General features: G+C 39.2%; 5 protein-coding genes across 5 annotated transcripts; 2 read left to right on the forward strand and 3 right to left on the reverse strand.

Moving 5' to 3' along the window:
• Window positions 1-1,053: 1,053 nt before the first annotated feature.
• On the reverse strand, window positions 1,054-2,477 carry LOC101298496. The gene has a single exon (XM_004294689.1). It carries the CDS (start codon window positions 2,385-2,387, stop codon window positions 1,227-1,229), a length of 1,161 nt encoding a protein of 386 aa, XP_004294737.1. The 5' UTR covers window positions 2,388-2,477; the 3' UTR covers window positions 1,054-1,226.
• Window positions 2,478-4,672: 2,195 nt separating this feature from the next.
• On the forward strand, window positions 4,673-5,221 carry LOC101304955. Its single transcript, XM_004295974.1, has one exon. It carries the CDS (start codon window positions 4,673-4,675, stop codon window positions 5,219-5,221), a length of 549 nt encoding a protein of 182 aa, XP_004296022.1.
• Window positions 5,222-5,561: 340 nt separating this feature from the next.
• LOC101305254 lies at window positions 5,562-6,845 on the reverse strand. The gene has a single exon (XM_004295975.1). It carries the CDS (start codon window positions 6,843-6,845, stop codon window positions 5,562-5,564), a length of 1,284 nt encoding a protein of 427 aa, XP_004296023.1.
• Window positions 6,846-11,454: 4,609 nt separating this feature from the next.
• Window positions 11,455-13,160, forward strand: LOC101305548 (EPIDERMAL PATTERNING FACTOR-like protein 6-like). The gene is made up of 3 exons (XM_004295976.1): window positions 11,455-12,062; window positions 12,201-12,247; window positions 12,933-13,160. Exons 1-3 carry the CDS (start codon window positions 11,930-11,932, stop codon window positions 13,158-13,160), a joined length of 408 nt encoding a protein of 135 aa, XP_004296024.1. The 5' UTR covers window positions 11,455-11,929.
• A 2,788-nt stretch (window positions 13,161-15,948) lies between these two features.
• On the reverse strand, window positions 15,949-16,861 carry LOC101298778 (regulator of ribonuclease-like protein 3-like). The gene has a single exon (XM_004294690.1). It carries the CDS (start codon window positions 16,786-16,788, stop codon window positions 15,949-15,951), a length of 840 nt encoding a protein of 279 aa, XP_004294738.1. The 5' UTR covers window positions 16,789-16,861.
• Window positions 16,862-17,878: the final 1,017 nt, after the last annotated feature.

The following is a 17,878-nucleotide window of genomic DNA, read 5'->3' on the forward strand; positions in this document are numbered from 1 at the left end:
GTCTTACCGGCTTGTTGCAACTTAAGTACACATAGTAGTGTTTACCTTGTCAATAATTGACCAAGGGTGAATTACAATCAAAAATGATTAATCATGAATCTCTTGATCAATAACTGATCAACTGAACACTATTGTAAGTACACAATATGTTACATACTTTGTTTTCTGTTATGCGTTATTGGCAATTCTCTATTTTCTGATATTTTTATTGAGATTACACTAGAGTGTTGGTTTTGATAGCATTGTTCGCCAAGTTTTCAATAGCTATGATTGAGATGGTTGTCTATCAGTTAGAATATAGGAACCACCTGGTGTGGTAAAGTTGGTTGAGCTGCTTAGTATGAAACCCCATGTTAAGATTTCGAGTTTCAACTCTCACCGGCCAGTTTGTGGCCTTCGTGCGCTTACAATAGAAGATTAGTCTGGTTTTACTGTGATACTCTCGTGGATCTATGTCCGAATATTAACTGGGTGAGTGTTATTAACTAACGTAACAGAGGTAACTTGTTACCTCTCTCTTGATACAACAGAAGAAAACAAAAAACAAAAAAAATAGATTATAGAAACCGAATTCCAACTTTTTCAAATTTGTTGTAGGATGCACCTTTTTTTTGTTAGGAACTTTAGGATGGACCCTGATAGAGCTCATTAATGCAATACCTCGTTATCTGACAAAACGTTCATCTGGCATCTGTAGTTCTGTACCCCCCTACAGGTTCTGATTTGGTAGCGGACTACAAGTTCGTATCTAGTACTACTAAGTAGTAGGGCTTCTTTCCCAAAATAATTGGGGGAACAAATGAACAATAGTCTTTTTTATGATTTTTGAAAGTTTTTTTTTTTTTTTTTTTTTTATGTATTTTTGAAAGTTATATAGATAAGAAACCAAAACAGAACGCCCAGCTCAAACAGGAATACATGCTGTTGTACCTAATGCCATTTTCATGATTCAGCTTTTAGAATCGAATGTACAAACAATAGGATTCAAATTCATATATTACAAATCTATTTGTATTTCACGGTTAGCTCAATCAACAAATTGACAGTGAAATTCATAATAGAAACTTGATCAAAAGCAACTTGACTGCTCATAGGATGCATGCTTAATTTCCAAACAGAGCAGAGAAACAAGTAATGCCAGCTTTCCTAGAGATATAAGAATAAGATGAACCTAGAATTGAGAAGGAAAGTAGTCATCATAGCTTATGAAATTTAACCTGAGAATCTCAGATTTTAATGCGAGCCATATCGAACCAGATTTGCTCGAAAGCCTTGACAATGAGATCATGGTATTCCCTTGAGTTGAGTGAAAGATAACAAGCAAGGAGGTCTTCCAAATCCTTAGATTCCTTGATGTTATTCTCCATGATCATCTCCCTCATTGAGTCCTTGAAGTCCCTCTGAGGGTCAAGTGAGGACTTCACAACTGCAAAGCTGTCCGAAATGCCTCCTCTATTCTTTGACACACTCTTTTTACTACCAAAGGGCTGCTGAAGTTTCTTGCTTGCTAGTCTCGGAGAGTTGCCTCGAAGCCTTATGCCGGTTGGAGAAGCAGACGAGTTCCGAACGTAAGGAGCTGCTGTCTTTTGGTCCTTCTGTATCCTACTACTGCTTCTTTCTTCCTTGACAATCTTCACAGAAAGAGACTGGTGCCCTTTTGTTTCCTTCAATTTGGATGACGTACTCTTCCTGAACTTGGTGGACTCAATGGCCTTACTACGATCATCAAGCTTCGTTGGCTTTGTCAAGATTGGAGGAAGCTCTAACTCCGAGATCATGTCAAACCGATCATGGACTTTGTTGGTTGAGCCTTCTTTTTTCTTGTCAATGATAGTATCAGAAGTTGAAGAACTTACTCTGCAGCTATAAGAGCCAAACTCACTAGCACCCAACTGGTCGCTTTCGAACTCGGATGGAATCAATTCATGAAAGTCATGAGTTTCAGTGGAATTTCTCTCACTTGAAGATGAGCCAAAGTAGTCAAGAGACTCAGGAGTTGAGGCATGACATTGACAGCTACAATGGCCTGATGAAACAGAGGAAGAAATGACATGTTTCTTAGGAGAAGGCCTGTAAACAGCTTTCCTTCTGCTTCTTTTAGTGGATGACCTTCTTGGTTGTTCTGGAAAATTTGTATCTGAGCCTTTGGGGCATGTAGGTGAATTGTAGAAGAACCTTTCATCTCTGTTGGGTTGTTGGTCTGTTGTGATGTAGTAGGAGTATCTGGTTTGTGAAAGATGGGTGGTTCTTTGTGGTGGGAATGAAGAGGTTGGTGGTTTTTTCTTGGGAGAAGTAGTGTTGTGTTTTCTGGTTTTGCTCATATCTGTAAGCTTGTAAAACCAGGCATTTGGTATCATATCTGCCAATCTGAACCTGTAGTTACCCATCAGCAATGGCACATTGAGTATCTCAAACTGAATAATCTCTCACTCTTATGAGCACTTTGGGGTGGTGTTTATGAAGCAGGAGTGCATAAACAAAGAGCTGAAAGAAAGGTTAGAGTTGGGTCCCCTAGTATGGCAACTGTGTTGAATCAGTTCCTCTATTATCACCAACATTTATAAGCAACATGAGGCTAATCAATACCTTTGCTTAGCATAATCTAGTTAGTGATCTAGGACTGCTTTTTAATTGCTTCCAATTTAACCCCATTTTCTTTCTCAATCTGTAATAGCTTAATGGGAAAATGTCAAACGAGTTTCTAATGGAATCAAAATTGCATAGTAAAGTTGTTACAAATGAATGAAATTTGTGATTGTTTACTACCAAAGCTCTTAACTATGTGGATCCTCCTCCTCCTTCTGTTTACCTAAAGCAGCCTACACTAATCATGATTTTTAGTAACAGCCAAGACCCATTTGTCTACTAAGTGCTGTTTTTTCCCCTATAAAATCCATGCTTTACAAATGATGAATATATTCCATGCCTTTCTCCGAGTGTCTTAATTTCTACAAGCCCCACCTGTTCTTAAGCAAAGCTGGAAAATCATTTGCAAACTAATTTATAATTAGGAATATATTGCAAAATGACCCTCGAATATGACCTGACATAGAAACTAAGTTGAAGGAAAGCTGGAAACCCCAACGATTCATGATTATAATAGGAGATAGTAAAATCCAGTGACAAGTCTCACAATGTCGACCCCGATGTCCTTTAAAGGTATACTAATTTTTTTCAGAATTGGAAAGAACATTACGATTCTTAATGTTGCGATGGAACTCATGGAAGATAATTATCACCCCTACTCGAGTCTACTTGGAGATCAAAGAAGGAGATCTTCATGCGGTTGAGCTTAGGACCCAAAAATATCTCTGGATTGTTCCATCACTTTCACGACTTGCCTGGTTACCAACTATCTCCTGTTGATAATGTTGACAAGGCTTTCATGTTAGGGTATAAAATTCTTCTCCTGTCTAGACTAATGGGGCATCAATATGCTGCCAAAGGATAACATTTGTTAGTTTGTTCTAGCTAGTTTTGATGATGGGCTAAGGTAGGAAGGAGTGGTGAATTTTCCGTCCAAATATGATTTCAAATTATATTAATTAGTCTCTATAAGATTTGAAGAATCTGGATAAATTTATTAAATCACAGCTGAAAAATAAGGTTAGAGCCGATGCCGGCACTGATTGATTAAGCTAGAGCACTAATGCTGTGATGACATCTTTAATTTCTATCGTAAAGGTTGAAGGGATGAACTAACAAACTAGCTAGGGCTCTAGGCGGCTGACTATACAATTATTAAGACTAAGATTGATGAAATGGAACAATAGATTGAAACTCAACCGTAGAGCTGGTGTTGAGTACGAATTTCGAATTGTCAGAATCATTTGAGATTAGAACATACGAGAGATTAGACAATGGGAACTATTCATGTCAATTCAAGAAAAGAATAATAGATGAACAAACAGAGTTGACTAGTGACATTTACAGTAGAAAAATGCATGTTTCAATGAACAATACGGGGGTGTTTGCCTCAAAACTCGACAACGTCGGTGTGTGTCCAATCGGGGCCGGTTCTCAGGTTTGGAGTGTCTTCTAGGCTCAAACCCTTGTTAGGGTTTCGTACCTGTTTTCCGGCAGGGCGCTTGATCGTGGTTTGTTGTGCAGCGACGAGGTGAGCTACTGTTTTCAGAGCAACGTCTCCGGCAAGAGGAGCTTTGGAGTTGCCGACCCAAGGTTTTTCAATGTCAGGCCCATTGTTGGGCTCTATTGTTGCCGAGTCTGGCTGAAATGGGCATGGGCATATGGATTTGGAATGGTGGGCTTTAACAGCTCCAACCGTAAAGGGCTTTGTCCATGCGATCAGCAATGACAACAAGTCTAGAAAGCATGTCATAACTTCATCAGTTCATCGTATGCCATAACTAGCTATTGTTCCTCACGCTATAAGCTTAGGACTTTTTGAGGTCTAATGGTATGCCACTAAGTTTACCAAAGACGTGAGCCCCAGTACCATTAGCACCCAACGAATAAAGTATAAAGCCTCCCTTCATCTGTGTTTAGTGTTTAACATCCTACTAGACTGAACCAAGCACATTCTCTCTCCCCTTGTTACACCAACCGTTGTTGCAACAAACAATAAAGCTCCAAAAGCACGTACCTCTTGGTGCTGAAAGAATCAGTTAGAGCTCACCATCTTCCTCCATTCCTTCAATCACACTCATCAAAGATGAGGTTACACTCATCCTTGAAATCCAAGGTACTCCACCCATGCACAAAACTTTTTCGAATCTTCAGATTCAAGCTCAAAAGGCCCTTCTTTATAAGACCCCGTCATGTTCGTCCTCACTACAACAAGGTTCAAACGACTCCCAAGAAGAATAAGATAACTGCATTGTTCCGGTCAGCTTTCCGTTCACTGAGGAAGCCAAAGGGAATGGACAGACTAGCAGCCATCAAGAGTTTCTCCGAGAAAGGTGACCGTAGAGTGCTTCCTCCCTCACCAGTTACACCAGCCTATGTGAAGGCAATGGCTGAAAAAAGAGTAAACTCAGATGACGACGAAGTGCAGGATGCATGCAGGAGTTTCGAGAACTACTTGGTGGAGATGATTGTTGAAGAAGGGAAACTGAGGGATTTGACCGATGTGGAAGAGCTTCTGTATTGCTGGAAGAACCTGAAATGCCCGGTTTACATTGATTTGGTTAGTAGATTCTATGGAGAACTTTGCAAGGACTTGTTCTCTCCTGACAATACTGATGGAAGTTGTAGTTTATAGTGATTCCACAACCATACTCCTTTTTCTATATGCCAAGTTAGTCCCCTGTCTACACACAGAGGCTGAAGTCTTTTGTTCTTCGTCTGAAGTCGTAAATTCTTTTGTAACTATGCCATATAAATGTAGAAATGAACTTTTCAAGTAGTTATCTATTTACAGTTCAGAAAGCAATTAACCAGATCCATGCAGAGTGCAGCCTATCCATAGTTATGTCAAAACAGGAAAGCTATAGACTCGGCTTTGGGGCTAAGTTGTGCTCAGCTAGGTTCATAACAAAAGAAAGTTAGGTTCAGTTGAATTCCCAGTTAGTCAGTAAACACTACCAAGATCTGATACAGCTTCATTTTGAAACATACACACGAGACTTCACTAATGTCTCTAGAATTTTAAATCCTGGCATGACCATAAACTCAACCTTTCTTCCATCCGAGACAGCTGCATCTTCTCCATCCTCCACCACCGACTCCATATAAACATGTGAGAATTTGCTTCCTCTTTTGACAGCAAACATTTTTGCTTCAGAATCTATCAAAGGTGCAATTCTGTGCAAAACCCAAATCCACCTTGCCATTCTTGCAAATATTTGGTAGAATGATGTTCTTGGATGCTTGCCGCTCAATACAAGCGTCCTGTGATCTAGATTCCCAAAAAACCGTGTTTCCATCATTGGATGAACAACTTGGAGATACTTTTCTCCACAATATCGGGCAAAATCTGAATCTGGATTCTCAATCAACACATCGATGGGATCATCATATCTCATAATACCATCCACATTATAAGATTTCAATGATATCCCAGAAAACATTCTCCTTGAAATGTAAGCTTCAAATGCATACTTCTTGTGGGACCTTTTCAAGTAAGCAGCTTCTGCTTCTATTGCTTTTGCTGCAAGGTCCAAGTCCCAGCCTGTAGCTTTCATCAAACTGATTAAAGGCTTTGCGAAGTCATGAATTGATTTCGACGCAGCTCTGTAAGTATCCTGAAATCTTGTGATGGTCCAAACCCTTGTGGTCTTCCTTTGCAAACTCATCTGCCTTACCTTCTCAGCCAGTGTCGCATTCACCAAATTCAAATCTCTGAGCTCTTTATGCAGGCAGATTATCTCAGAATTGTTGACTTCCATTTGTAACTTAAACTCCTCCAGCAGCTTCTCATTCAATTCAATTTTCTTCTTGAGAATAACAGAACGAGAAGATTCTGACTTCAACTTCACAAATTGCTTCTCCTTGTACACGCGCTTCATCTTACATATTGCTTCAAGCTCAGCCATAAAACGCTCATCTGCAGCTATAATCTTTTTTGGGTTGTAGGGTAAGTGAGCTTCCTGGAGCTGAACATAAGCCAACTTCAGTGTCGAAACAATGTCAAACAACTTGGATAACTCCTCACCTCCACAGATTTTGCTTTCTCCTTTAACTTCAACAGGTTGGGGATGGATCTTCACCCCACCACACTCGGTGTCCTCAGTCACATCGCTGCTATCTTCGCCCGAAGGAGCATTACTGCTGTTGTGAGGTTGGTGCACTCCAATGGATCTCAATTTGCAAACTTTGGCAAACTTGGAGACTATATCAGATATGTTTGAGGAGGGTTTAAGGGGTTTACCCCCGGCTGATTCCATTCCTCAAAACCCTGACAACTACTGATACTTCAAATCTAACAACAATGGAACTCACAGTCCTTTTGCTTCCACAAAATAAACTACCTCTGATATTAGTGGGCTCAGTGTGGGCTAAGCAAATCCATCAAACCCCCAAAACAAGAACCACAGTTCCTGGGTAACAAACACCCACTCATAGTGGTTACACTTTGGCTACAAAACAAAAACCCCAAAGCAAGTGCAAAAACGGTTTTGGAGCTATCAATAAATCCTCACAACCTAGAGCAGTACAACTCGAAAATCAAAGACCCAGAACCAAACCAAAACTAGAAACCAAAATTTCAACTATGATAAGCTGAAAAGGAACAATCTTTCAGAAACCCACAAGCCAAAGAGCAAGAAAATCGATCCTAGAACAGTAACACAACGAGCACATTGGGATAAAACTCACAATCTAGCAAGTTCAAGAGCTCAAAACGACAGCTTTTGAGAGCTAACCTTGTTGGGTCTCCAATGTCCAAATCTCAGCAGTCAGCAAATGGGTTTCAGACTAGAGTTTACTAGTTTAGTTTGGGGAATATAACATTTCTTTTTCATTTTGGTTTCATAAACTCACACAAATCCAAATTTACACTAACGATGGGTTTCGAAGAACGTGAGGTTCAAAATATAGAGATAAAAAAAACTGTGTAAATCACGAAATATTTATTTCATGGGGAAATGGAGCTGAACCTAACCGGGAATCTACACTGTTCCACCATTTTGAAATTCAAAGCTTTATTTTTTTTTCTTTTTTCAGAAAAACTGGTTTCTTTTTAAATTATTATATTGAAGATTAATTGGGAAAGAAGCGCAGACGAGGTTACCAAAGAGTTTAAAAAACTGTGACCGCACGCGAGTTTCTTTTTACTTCTTGTGTGTCAGAGCGTCACGCTTTCCAAGGCAGCTGCTTAAGTTTTTCCTCTGCTCTGTTTCTGGGATTTCCAGACTGAATATCAGCCGTCCAATGGGGGTGTAGTGAAATCGAGACTCGATCTTTGGCATGAGTTTTTCTATCGGACTGTTGTCTGGGTTTGGATCCGGGTATTTGAAACCGGTACATACAGGCTACGTGGATTTCAATCACGATGGTTTCAGGGATCACTTGTATCACTTGCAAAGTTGCAATGGTTGAGAGAGTGCATAATATTTTTCTTTTTGAAATATGAGACTGCATGATAAATTATGGGTCATTTGTATCATGGTGAGTGAAAGAATTTTTGACGATGTTGTCAAATATCTTAATTCAGTTCTGTAGAGATTAAGAGATGATGAAAAAGCTAGAAAGTAACACGTGACAAAATTATAACAAGATGTTCGATGAATTGACATAACAAAAATCAAACACGTGGAAAAACTCTGTTAACACTTAACACGACTACATGAGCAAAGACCCGTGACGAAAATAATCTCACTACTGCCAAAGTCTACTGGGATACATTGGGTTTTCGGAGTTGAGAACATTTTACAATCCTAAGGCGCCAAACTCTAACCTATATGAGAGATTGTTCAAGTGAAGACTATTAGAATGAAGGCTGTGTTATAGAATCCTCTAAAGGACTGTATGACTAGAAGAGAAGCTAGCATTTGGTTGATGCAGAGGTTGAAAATTCGCATAATCACGTGAAGGGTCTGAGGTGAGTAGATGAGTATTGTAAATGTATGCTTAAAAGGGACAGGAAGTAAGTACAAATTCAGAAAGCGGAAGAGAAAACAAGAAGCAAAAAACAAATCTAGCACTGAAAATCTTCAATGTTTTCTGAGACATGAATAGAGCCAAAGCTTGTGAAAATGCTCGAGAAGGGACTAGTGACCATTCAGGCAAATGAATGGATGAAACCTACCAATGCTCCTCTTGGAATCGTATTTCATCTCTATTCAAACCTTTGCTACAAAATTTCTTACTAAGATCTATAAAGAGCCTGCAAAGATAGCTAGCTAGATTAGAGCATTCAAAAAATAAAATACTTCAAGTGTGCTCCTCATTCGTTCAAAACATTTGCTAAATTTAAATACGGGTATATTACAACTATTCTTCTTGTTACAATATTCTCTTAAATAAGGTTTTGATATCGTCCACATATGTGCTTCGAGATCTAGTTAAATTATTGAATTATTTTTTTTAAATTCAAGTACACAATATCTTGCACATAAGCATGATCGAATCTCCATTCCCCTAATCTAACTTGGTGGGATTGTCCCGTGGCCAAAAAACAAGCTTGGTGGGCATGGCAGATACGAACTGTCGAACTGCTATATATTTTGACACAACAAGATTCAAGTTTTTAACCAAGTGAATGTTCAGCTCCATCTTAGTATAGATAGGTGAGAATGCTACAACATGCATCTGTGATTAATTTTCCCTAGTCATTCGATCTACTGCTGGGTTTCTGAGAAGTCGCCACCAAGTGTTTGCTGAAAGGTCTGTGACATGGATTTCATGAAGATTTGTTGAAATGTGACAGTATTATGAATAAGATACATACTATATGTACAATTCACACAAAAAAAAGGATAAAATATTGTATAGTCCTTGTGGTTTGAAGTCGACATTTGTTTAGTCCTTATGGTTTTATTTTAATCTGAATAGTCCTTAAAGTCATGATTTTTCATCCAAATAGTCTTTATGGCCTTTAACTGAGAAAATGAATCGGAATGACTATTTGGATGAAAAAACATGACTTTAAGGACTATTCAGATATTAAATAAAACCACAAGGACTATTTAGATAAAAAATTATGACTTTAAGGACTATTCAAATTAAAATAAAACCATAAGGACTAAACATATATCGACTTCAAAGCATAAGGACTAAACAAATTTCAATTAAAAAAAAAACATTTGCCAAATCTGAATCAAACCTTAAAGCTGTGGGGGACAAAGGTCAATTTTACTTCCCAGTTTTGAAACACAAATGACTAAGAGCGACTGTGGAGAGAAAATGACTCTTGCATTGGTTAGTTGGTTGCTACTAGCAAGAGACGAGATTAGAAAGCAAAGGAATCGGAGGCCTAGAAAGCCAGAACAAGAGAATAGAAACAAGGACACGGTTTGCATTTTTCAGAGGAAAAGTAATAATTTCGATCTCCCCACGCTTGCAATAGACTAGTTACTCATTGCTATGGCCAAATAAAGAGCAAGAAAAGTCCAACATGCCTTGTGTTTGTGTGCTTTTTAAGTGTCTTATACCTTACAGCACAAGAATCATATCACTTTCCAAGACCTCAATTCAATCTTATTGGGTCATTCGTACACTATGCGACGTTAGACTCGTCACTTGTGAGACCGTCGGCATGAGTTAATTTTGTCCTGATATTTTTTGAAACATGGACGTCAAGTCTTTATGAGTTAATTTTTTTCCGTCGATATATACTTCTAATTAGCTTTCTAGAATATTGTTGTATATGTTGTAATTTCTAATTCATCAATACAAGTATTCATTGCAACATGAGAAAGTAATCTATGCTGAAATTGATCATTTACCCTATTAGGAAAAAAGGTTACATTTCCATTTGCAAGCTAACTTTCTCACCTCTCTCATGTCTCATTGATTTACATGATGGAATGAACCTAAGGTTCATGGTGGAGATAGTGATGTGACCAAGTATGTGTTTTTCTTTTCCCTAACATACATTCAAATAGACAATGACCCTAATGTACTCTTACTTTCTATTATATACAACAAGATGTTGATCTATATATGTATACGTACACGTATAAACACGCGAATTGCACTTACTACATACCTTAAATCTCCTAAAAAATGAGGTATTACATAGTAAGTGAACTATGTAATGTCTAATGAAATAAGCAAGAGCTAAGTTTATTTTCCACAGTGCACACTTTAATCTGTACTAGTAGTAGTGTAATGTCTTATCTTGCTGTTAAAACATTCTCATAATGTGTTCTACATATACACAGATGCACTACTGCTCAAGAATTAATCTAACAGTTTCAACTCTTGCAATGTAGAATTTTTGTTCCTTAATACGATTAAGCTAATGCATTCCAATTTCCAAATGTATTCTTGGAAACTTAGCTAGAATCCATGTGCAAAGAACAAGGGGAAAAAACGAATAATGTCCTTAGAAGAGCAATAGAGCATTGCAAGTTTGCAACAATCACCCATCACCAAAACCAGAGACTCAGTAAATTGCTAGCTTCTGTGTTTGAACAATTTGTCCACAACTGATTGCATTTGGAATCTATAGTGTTTCCATTGTTTGGAAGGGGGCCACAGCCATTGGATCAGATTCATCACTGGTGGCAGAAAAGGGTCACAGATTAACGGCTTGGGATCGTTCCATAGCAGATTGATTACCAATCTAGCATAGATATACAGTACTGCATGGACAAAATCTCATTCATCTTTCATCATCCCCAGCAGGCCAACAGGTGATGTACTTTCTGTGATTTCACAAAAATCCAAATGGAACTGTGAATTATAACCTAACCAAACTATTCCAAGATTTATCCAATAAGTCCTGAAGTTAAGCTGGTTAATTGGTGCTTAGTAACTTAGTAATTTTGCAGTAAGAGATTTTGTAAAGAAATGGACATAAATATTTGTGGGGAAGGAATAAAAAACAAGGAGGATAGAGTTAAAAGAAGGGTTTGAAAAAAGAGAGGAAAAGAGTGAGAGAGTGGAAAAATAAGGAAGAATGCAGAAGGTAGCAGAGGGAGTGGTTATTTTTGTATTTCTGGGTTTGGAAATTGCTGAAAGACAGTAGGCAAAAGCCTGCAAGAGAATCCTAGACCCAAACATGGCAAAGCTTAGGATATAGGATATATGCCACTTCTTAATTCTCTTTTTCAACCTCAGCCCTCTCTTTTTCTCTCTCTCCCTCTGTGATTTCTGTCATACCACTTTTTTCTTTCATCTCTTCTACAACCACCCCCACTCTCACAAAAACCAGTAGATAAAGAGGTGTTGGGAGCTGAGATGTAAGGTATTGATTTGGCATGACAGTTGTTTCATCGGAACCCAGCTGAATCTCCTAAAGGGTTAGACTTTCAAAGCCATTTGAGTCACTTACTTGTATATTGACTATCTTTTCTTCTTGTTCATGGAGTGGAAGAGCAAGAGAGTACTAAGCAGCAGCTGGTTTATGATCAACAAGCTCACCTCCCTTTTCTTCTTGCTCTCAATCTCTGCACTACTATTCACCATCATCAACTCTACTTCTACATGTACTAAAGGTAAACTATCCTTCTTTTCTACTTCCCCATATCTTCAAGAAATTAATTTCTATTTTGGTCAAATTTATATTGAGTTCTGCTACTATGTAAATGCACTTTGTTAATTATGAGTGTGAGTTGTTAATTTTTTATTTGCAGATTGTATCTTTCCCTCAAGTAGTGCTCAAGCTGATACAAATTTTCAGGTGGGTTCTTCTTCATCTGCGTCTTATTGTTTTTGTGGACAGATTTTTCTGGTGTTTTTTTATTTTTATTTTCAGTCAAATTATTCAGGTGGGTATGTAAATCACCATCAAAGGTTCTTAATTTCTTTATATCACATCAGACACAGGCATTATCTATAGTTCTATACAACCTTGCATCAAGTCTCCAACTTTGACCAATTACTGACCTTATATATAATTAAGCTCCAAAGACAAAAACAGTGGCAAAAATCCAGAAGCATATATATATGAATATGCATGATTGTTCATCCCCAGCAATCATCACAAAGAGGAGTGGTCCTCTTATAACTCGTGGTCCAATAGTAATGGTGGTTTAGCACACAGCTTAGGTTAATCTCTACTGCGTCGTCGTTTTCGAATTATCTCAAACCCTTTTCTCTGTTTCACTGTCGTCTTCTGGGAATCTAATGCAAAGATATCAGTAACTTGTGCCTGCTATGCTCAGCGTTTAACCCGCTTAAAACCATGTTCCATAGTCTGGAGTCTGGACTAGTCCCGTGAGCATTGTCCTGGCCTCCTGGGGGCGCACGTTAGCCTCATGCAGCTCTACCTGTACGGAGGGGCCATTCCGCGCCACTGTGACAATTATTAGAAAAATAATTGGATAATAATTGAGAAATTATTAACTTGTGATTTTCATGTACAGGAGGAGCAGAGGGAGGAGAGTGTGATGATGATGATGACGCCTTTGAGCTTGGCGAGGAGATACTTGAGCGGGCCAGGGTCGTCGCCGCCTCGCTGCAACTCCAAGTGCGGCAGGTGCACGCCGTGCAAGCCGGTTCATGTGCCGGTGCCGCCTGGAACTCCGGTGACGGCGGAGTACTACCCGGAAGCGTGGAGGTGCAAGTGTGGCAACAGGTTGTACATGCCATGAATATATGGAGTATGATCATGATATTGCTTAGTAATAATTTGTTTGAGCTCCAAATTTAGGTACTTGGTTTCGATGCTTGCTAGTTATTGTTAATCAGAGAAAGGAGTTATATATAGGGATTTGAATTTATGTAAAGGATATATACGTTAGTTAACATGATATCCAATTGTGTTGGTCCTGATATGTACAACAGTCTCTATATGTTCTTGCCGACTTGGTGATTTAGTACGAGTCCTAAATCCTACTTAGTTCACTTTGCGTGGCTAGCTTCTCTGTGTCAAACATTTATGATGGATATGTTTTGATTAATTTCAATTGATTTACTTGAGAGCTGCTAGCATAAACAAGAAAATGTTAACCCACAAAACAGTGTTGTTTTGTTTGTTATTGGCTTCATAATTTTTGTTTTTGTTTTTATAGAATTATTGGCTTCATAATTAAGCCTAAAAAATCTCAGACTCGGACATACTAGTAGCTAGATAGCTAGTAACATATTGTTCTTATTATAAAGTGTAAACTCATCGAATAAGACTGGATGACACAAATTTGATAGTTTAAAGTAGCTAACATTTCACAGCACGATAATATATAGGTAAACTCATCGAATAACACTAGATGATGCAAATTTAAGGATCAAGTTCACACCAAGATAACCGCAAAGCTCAATGTCAAACAAACTGCATGCAGCCAAGCCATTTCAATAGGCCTTATTCTTTTTCATACAAAAAAAAAAAAAAAAATAGGCCTTATTCTTTTCAATCCCATCGGGGTTGTCACCTAAATCCAGTGTTCTAGTTTCTATACCTAGACCTATGCTTGATAACTCTCTGCTAATTCATTTTGAGAATATTTTGTTGATTTGGCAACAGATGTTCCTATCGTAAGGATTAAATTAATGGGTAGTAGTTGGTTTCATAGGTCGTAGGTTTAATTTATCTGAACGTATTTTTACAATGAACGTATTTTTACAATGAAGGTTACTAGTTACATAATTGGCGGTTTGTGTCATGTTTCAGTTTCAAGACAATGTTTGATGTCTTATGGCGAGTGATATGTTAATGAAAAAATCCTTGTTAATTTTGGAAACAATTGGGCTGCATTGATTTTGATGGACCGTTAATTAATTGGCCTCTAGAGATTATATTTCATGGCCCGTAGAGCATCACCATATCCACCACAAATTCAGCAAAGCTTTAGGTTTATACATATATAAAGCAAAACTAGCTTGCTGAATTTCATAGAAAACAAAAAAAACACCCCTAGCGGCCTAGCTTGCTAAATATGATGAAACCATACACCGACTCTTTATCTCACCGAAGTCCAAAGCCCTCTCGAAAGAAGAGGGGGAAGCGATCACACGACAAAAGAAGAAGAATCGAATACAGATCATGGTCAGATCTTCCAATCGATATTTTAAGCGAGGTCGCTGACCGTCTCCCATATTTAGATTTTATTCGATTTGGTGCAGTATGTAAGATTTGGGAGGCTGCTAAAGACGAACGACGGCGTTCGAGTTTGCGTCTGCCATGCTTATTTACCCTAAGGTATTCTGGTGCATTACAGTTCCTCGATTTAACAGTGCAGCGCTCTCGCTCTGTTAAGATGCGACGAGAAGTGAGAAACCTCCTTTCCCAGGCCAAACTTCATGGTTCTAAGCATGACTGGTCGCTCCTTACGGTATCAGACAGTAAAAGTAAGAAGTTGTTCTTCTATAATCCCTTTTGTGGAAAAGTTATAGACCTGCCTCCGTTATATATGAACAAAGTGAAGGAATCATATACGACGGTTGCAACCTTCACAACGCCTCCAATTTCTCATGACTGTGTTGTCTTGGCCGTCGTTTCCAGTACAACTGAAACCCTAGTTTGCACTATGAGTGCGAGTAACTTTGGAGATAAAAGATGGAGAAGTATTCAAAAAATTTGGCTTGATGGTGATGATCATGTCAAGGACGTGAGCTATATAGATGGAGTTTTCTATTGCATCATTCAAACCAGAGATTCTTATAGATATACATTGGGTACCTTCAATATGGCACTTGAAGAATGGAACATCATGGAGGACGGTTCTGCTTCCCTAATACTAGAATCCAAAACGGTTCATCTGGTTGAGTCTAACAAGGAGCTGTTACTAGCAGTACTGATGAGTTCTCTAACATTACCTAGTCGTGAATATACTTACTGGATTGTTTATCAGTTTAATTGCTCGAGGAAAGATTGGTCTATAGTTAAAAGTTTGGGAGATCGAGCATTAATCTTAAGTCCGTTCTCGTCGATTGCAAGTCCGGCAGTAGGAAAGGACAGCGAATTTGCAGGAATGATATTTAGCTATAGTTATAGAATGATGCACTACATCTCTTATACTAAGAGATATGAACTGTCCGAGTATAAACACCTGTGGACTGCATATAAATTTTTTACGTCGACGACCTTTGTGCGTTAAACTGTAACTTGACATGCTACTTCATTCTTCATACGTAATTCAGTCAATAAATCCAAATTCAATTTTTCTGTGGAAGATTTTAGCAGTTTTATTTTTGTGTCTGTTAATTTCTCGGAATGTCTGGCTCAAACTAGTAGTATTGCTGATTTGTATTATTTCTCAACGTTGAGCTTCTTGTTTTTAAGATATAATCATAGGCCGTTTGCCCTTGTTTGGGTTGGAACAAATGTAAAAATACAAAGTAAAAGCAATATTAGGACAAGTTGCAAGTAAAATGACAAGCGCAAATAAGCTCGATCTCTTATTCGCAGAAAAAACATGTGCTGCTGGCCTGCTGCATAGGTAATTAGATAGACAATTTAGTCGTGGAGACAAGGATTCCATCATTATCTGCATACAACCATTCTCCATCAAGAATCCATGTTCCTCCAATGTTGACATCAACATGCTTCTGTCCACTGCTTCCATCCTTACCTTTAGTAGGTCTCACCGGACAAGTCGCCAAAGCTCTCACGCCGATCTCACATTCATTGATCTCATCCACATCTCTGACGCATCCATTCACAACAATCCCAGCCCACCCCATCAACTCCGCATACTTTGCCACCATCCCTCCGGAGACGGCACGTCTCATGCTTCCTCCGCCGTCCACAACCAACACCCTCCCCTCCCCTTGTCTCGACAAAGCCTCCAACACCAAAGTGTTGTCCTCAAACACCTTTAGGGTCACAACACGACCCGAAAACCTGCGCCATTTTCCAAATTTTTGAAAAATTGGCGCCAAAAGACGCAAGTCCCCACTCTTCAACAGAGCGGGATTTGCGTCACAAATGTCCGTGGTCGCCAAGGCGGCGGCGAACATACTTTTCCTATACTCGGCTGACACCCCGGCAACTGCGAATCTCTTCTCGAGGCCAAGCCATAGCTCGCGACTGGAATTGGAAGGGATGTCTCCGTTTATGACTAGTGGGAGGGCCACGTCGTCGGAAAGAGTCGACTTGATCCACATTATGATCTTCTGATCCTTCTCGTGCCAAACATCAAAGGCGGGATCGGCTTGATCCGTGATGTTTCCATTCATATCGATCAGGAACCTGTCAGGACAGGGTTCGCTCCCGTCGACAATGTCGGTGAGCTTGTAACGCTTGAAGATCTCCTCAAACAGCGTCTTCCAGAAGAAGTACATCTCGCGCGTCTTGAGCTTGAAATTTACGATACTCAATATTTTCTCTATGGTGAGAGTGGTGTATGAATATTCATGGTCCATTTTAGGAGCCGGAACACTGAATGGCTCATTATTTCCTCTGCTTACATATATAATTGCTTTGATATATTTCATCGTCGATTTATTCATCACTTTTGTACCATGTGGACCACGCAACCATGTGAACCAGGCAAGGATAATAAGAGCTTAAAACAGTATTGTCTAAACCCTAAAAGAAAACACATTGCCGACATGATCTTCAATAAAATCTCTGTGAAAAAATCTCCTCTTGATCTTCAATAAATCCCATGTTAGTGAACTTAATTTCGAGTAAATTATCAGTGTCATTAATTTGATCGATGATGATCTTTGAATACATTTAGTATCTAGAAGGTAAGCTGCTATAGAAGCAACATACAAAATAAAAGAATGGTATTGAGGCCCCTGAAAAGCAACATACAGATTTTTGTTATCAGTCATCTTGGCTGCTTTAGCTTCTTTATTTCCCGTTTATTTCTAGTTAGCTTCTATCTTTAATTTCTGGAGTCTACTTCCATAGCTCTGGTTAATGCATTCAACTATTTTCTTGCAATATATAGTCTCTATTCAGATTTCCAAGTAATAATTAGCATTTATTTTTTATTGGCATCTACTTGTCTACTTGTGCTCATCCTACATGTGCATTTACCTGTTTATCGATCGGGAGCAAATTTGCTCCACACCCTAACTTCCTCATTTTGCTCCCCACCCACTTAAATGAATAACACGTGTATCTCACTCAAAAATGGTCTCACTCTCCCAACTCCCTTTCTTCTTCTTCTTCTTCTTCTTCACAACTCTCTGCAACTCCCCGCCCTACCTCCAACTCCCCCTCCTTCACATTCAACCCTCCCCAACCCCCACCCAAGCCCTCTCTTCCGACTCCCTCCGCCTCTCTGTCCTCCACTCCCACCGCCGCTCCGCCACCTCCCCCGTCGTCTCCGGCGCTTCCACAGGCTCCGGCTAGTACTTCGTCAACCTCCGCCTCGGCTCCCCTCCGCAGCCCCTCCTCCTCATCGCCGACACAAGCAGC

This window comes from Fragaria vesca, linkage group LG3, assembly GCF_000184155.1.
Source record: "Fragaria vesca subsp. vesca linkage group LG3, FraVesHawaii_1.0, whole genome shotgun sequence".
Lineage (NCBI taxonomy): Eukaryota > Viridiplantae > Streptophyta > Magnoliopsida > Rosales > Rosaceae > Fragaria > Fragaria vesca.

Coding starts and splice junctions, on each gene's coding strand:
- LOC101298496 (XM_004294689.1), bottom strand. CDS start 2,387: ATGGGTAACTACAGGTTCAGATTGGCAGATATGATACCAAATGCCTGG.
- LOC101304955 (XM_004295974.1), top strand. CDS start 4,673: ATGAGGTTACACTCATCCTTGAAATCCAAGGTACTCCACCCATGCACA.
- LOC101305254 (XM_004295975.1), bottom strand. CDS start 6,845: ATGGAATCAGCCGGGGGTAAACCCCTTAAACCCTCCTCAAACATATCT.
- LOC101305548 (XM_004295976.1), top strand. CDS start 11,930: ATGGAGTGGAAGAGCAAGAGAGTACTAAGCAGCAGCTGGTTTATGATC. Junction 12,063..12,200: donor TACTTCTACATGTACTAAAG/GTAAACTATCCT, acceptor TTTTATTTGCAG/ATTGTATCTTTCCCTCAAGT. Junction 12,248..12,932: donor AAGCTGATACAAATTTTCAG/GTGGGTTCTTCT, acceptor TTTCATGTACAG/GAGGAGCAGAGGGAGGAGAG.
- LOC101298778 (XM_004294690.1), bottom strand. CDS start 16,788: ATGTACTTCTTCTGGAAGACGCTGTTTGAGGAGATCTTCAAGCGTTAC.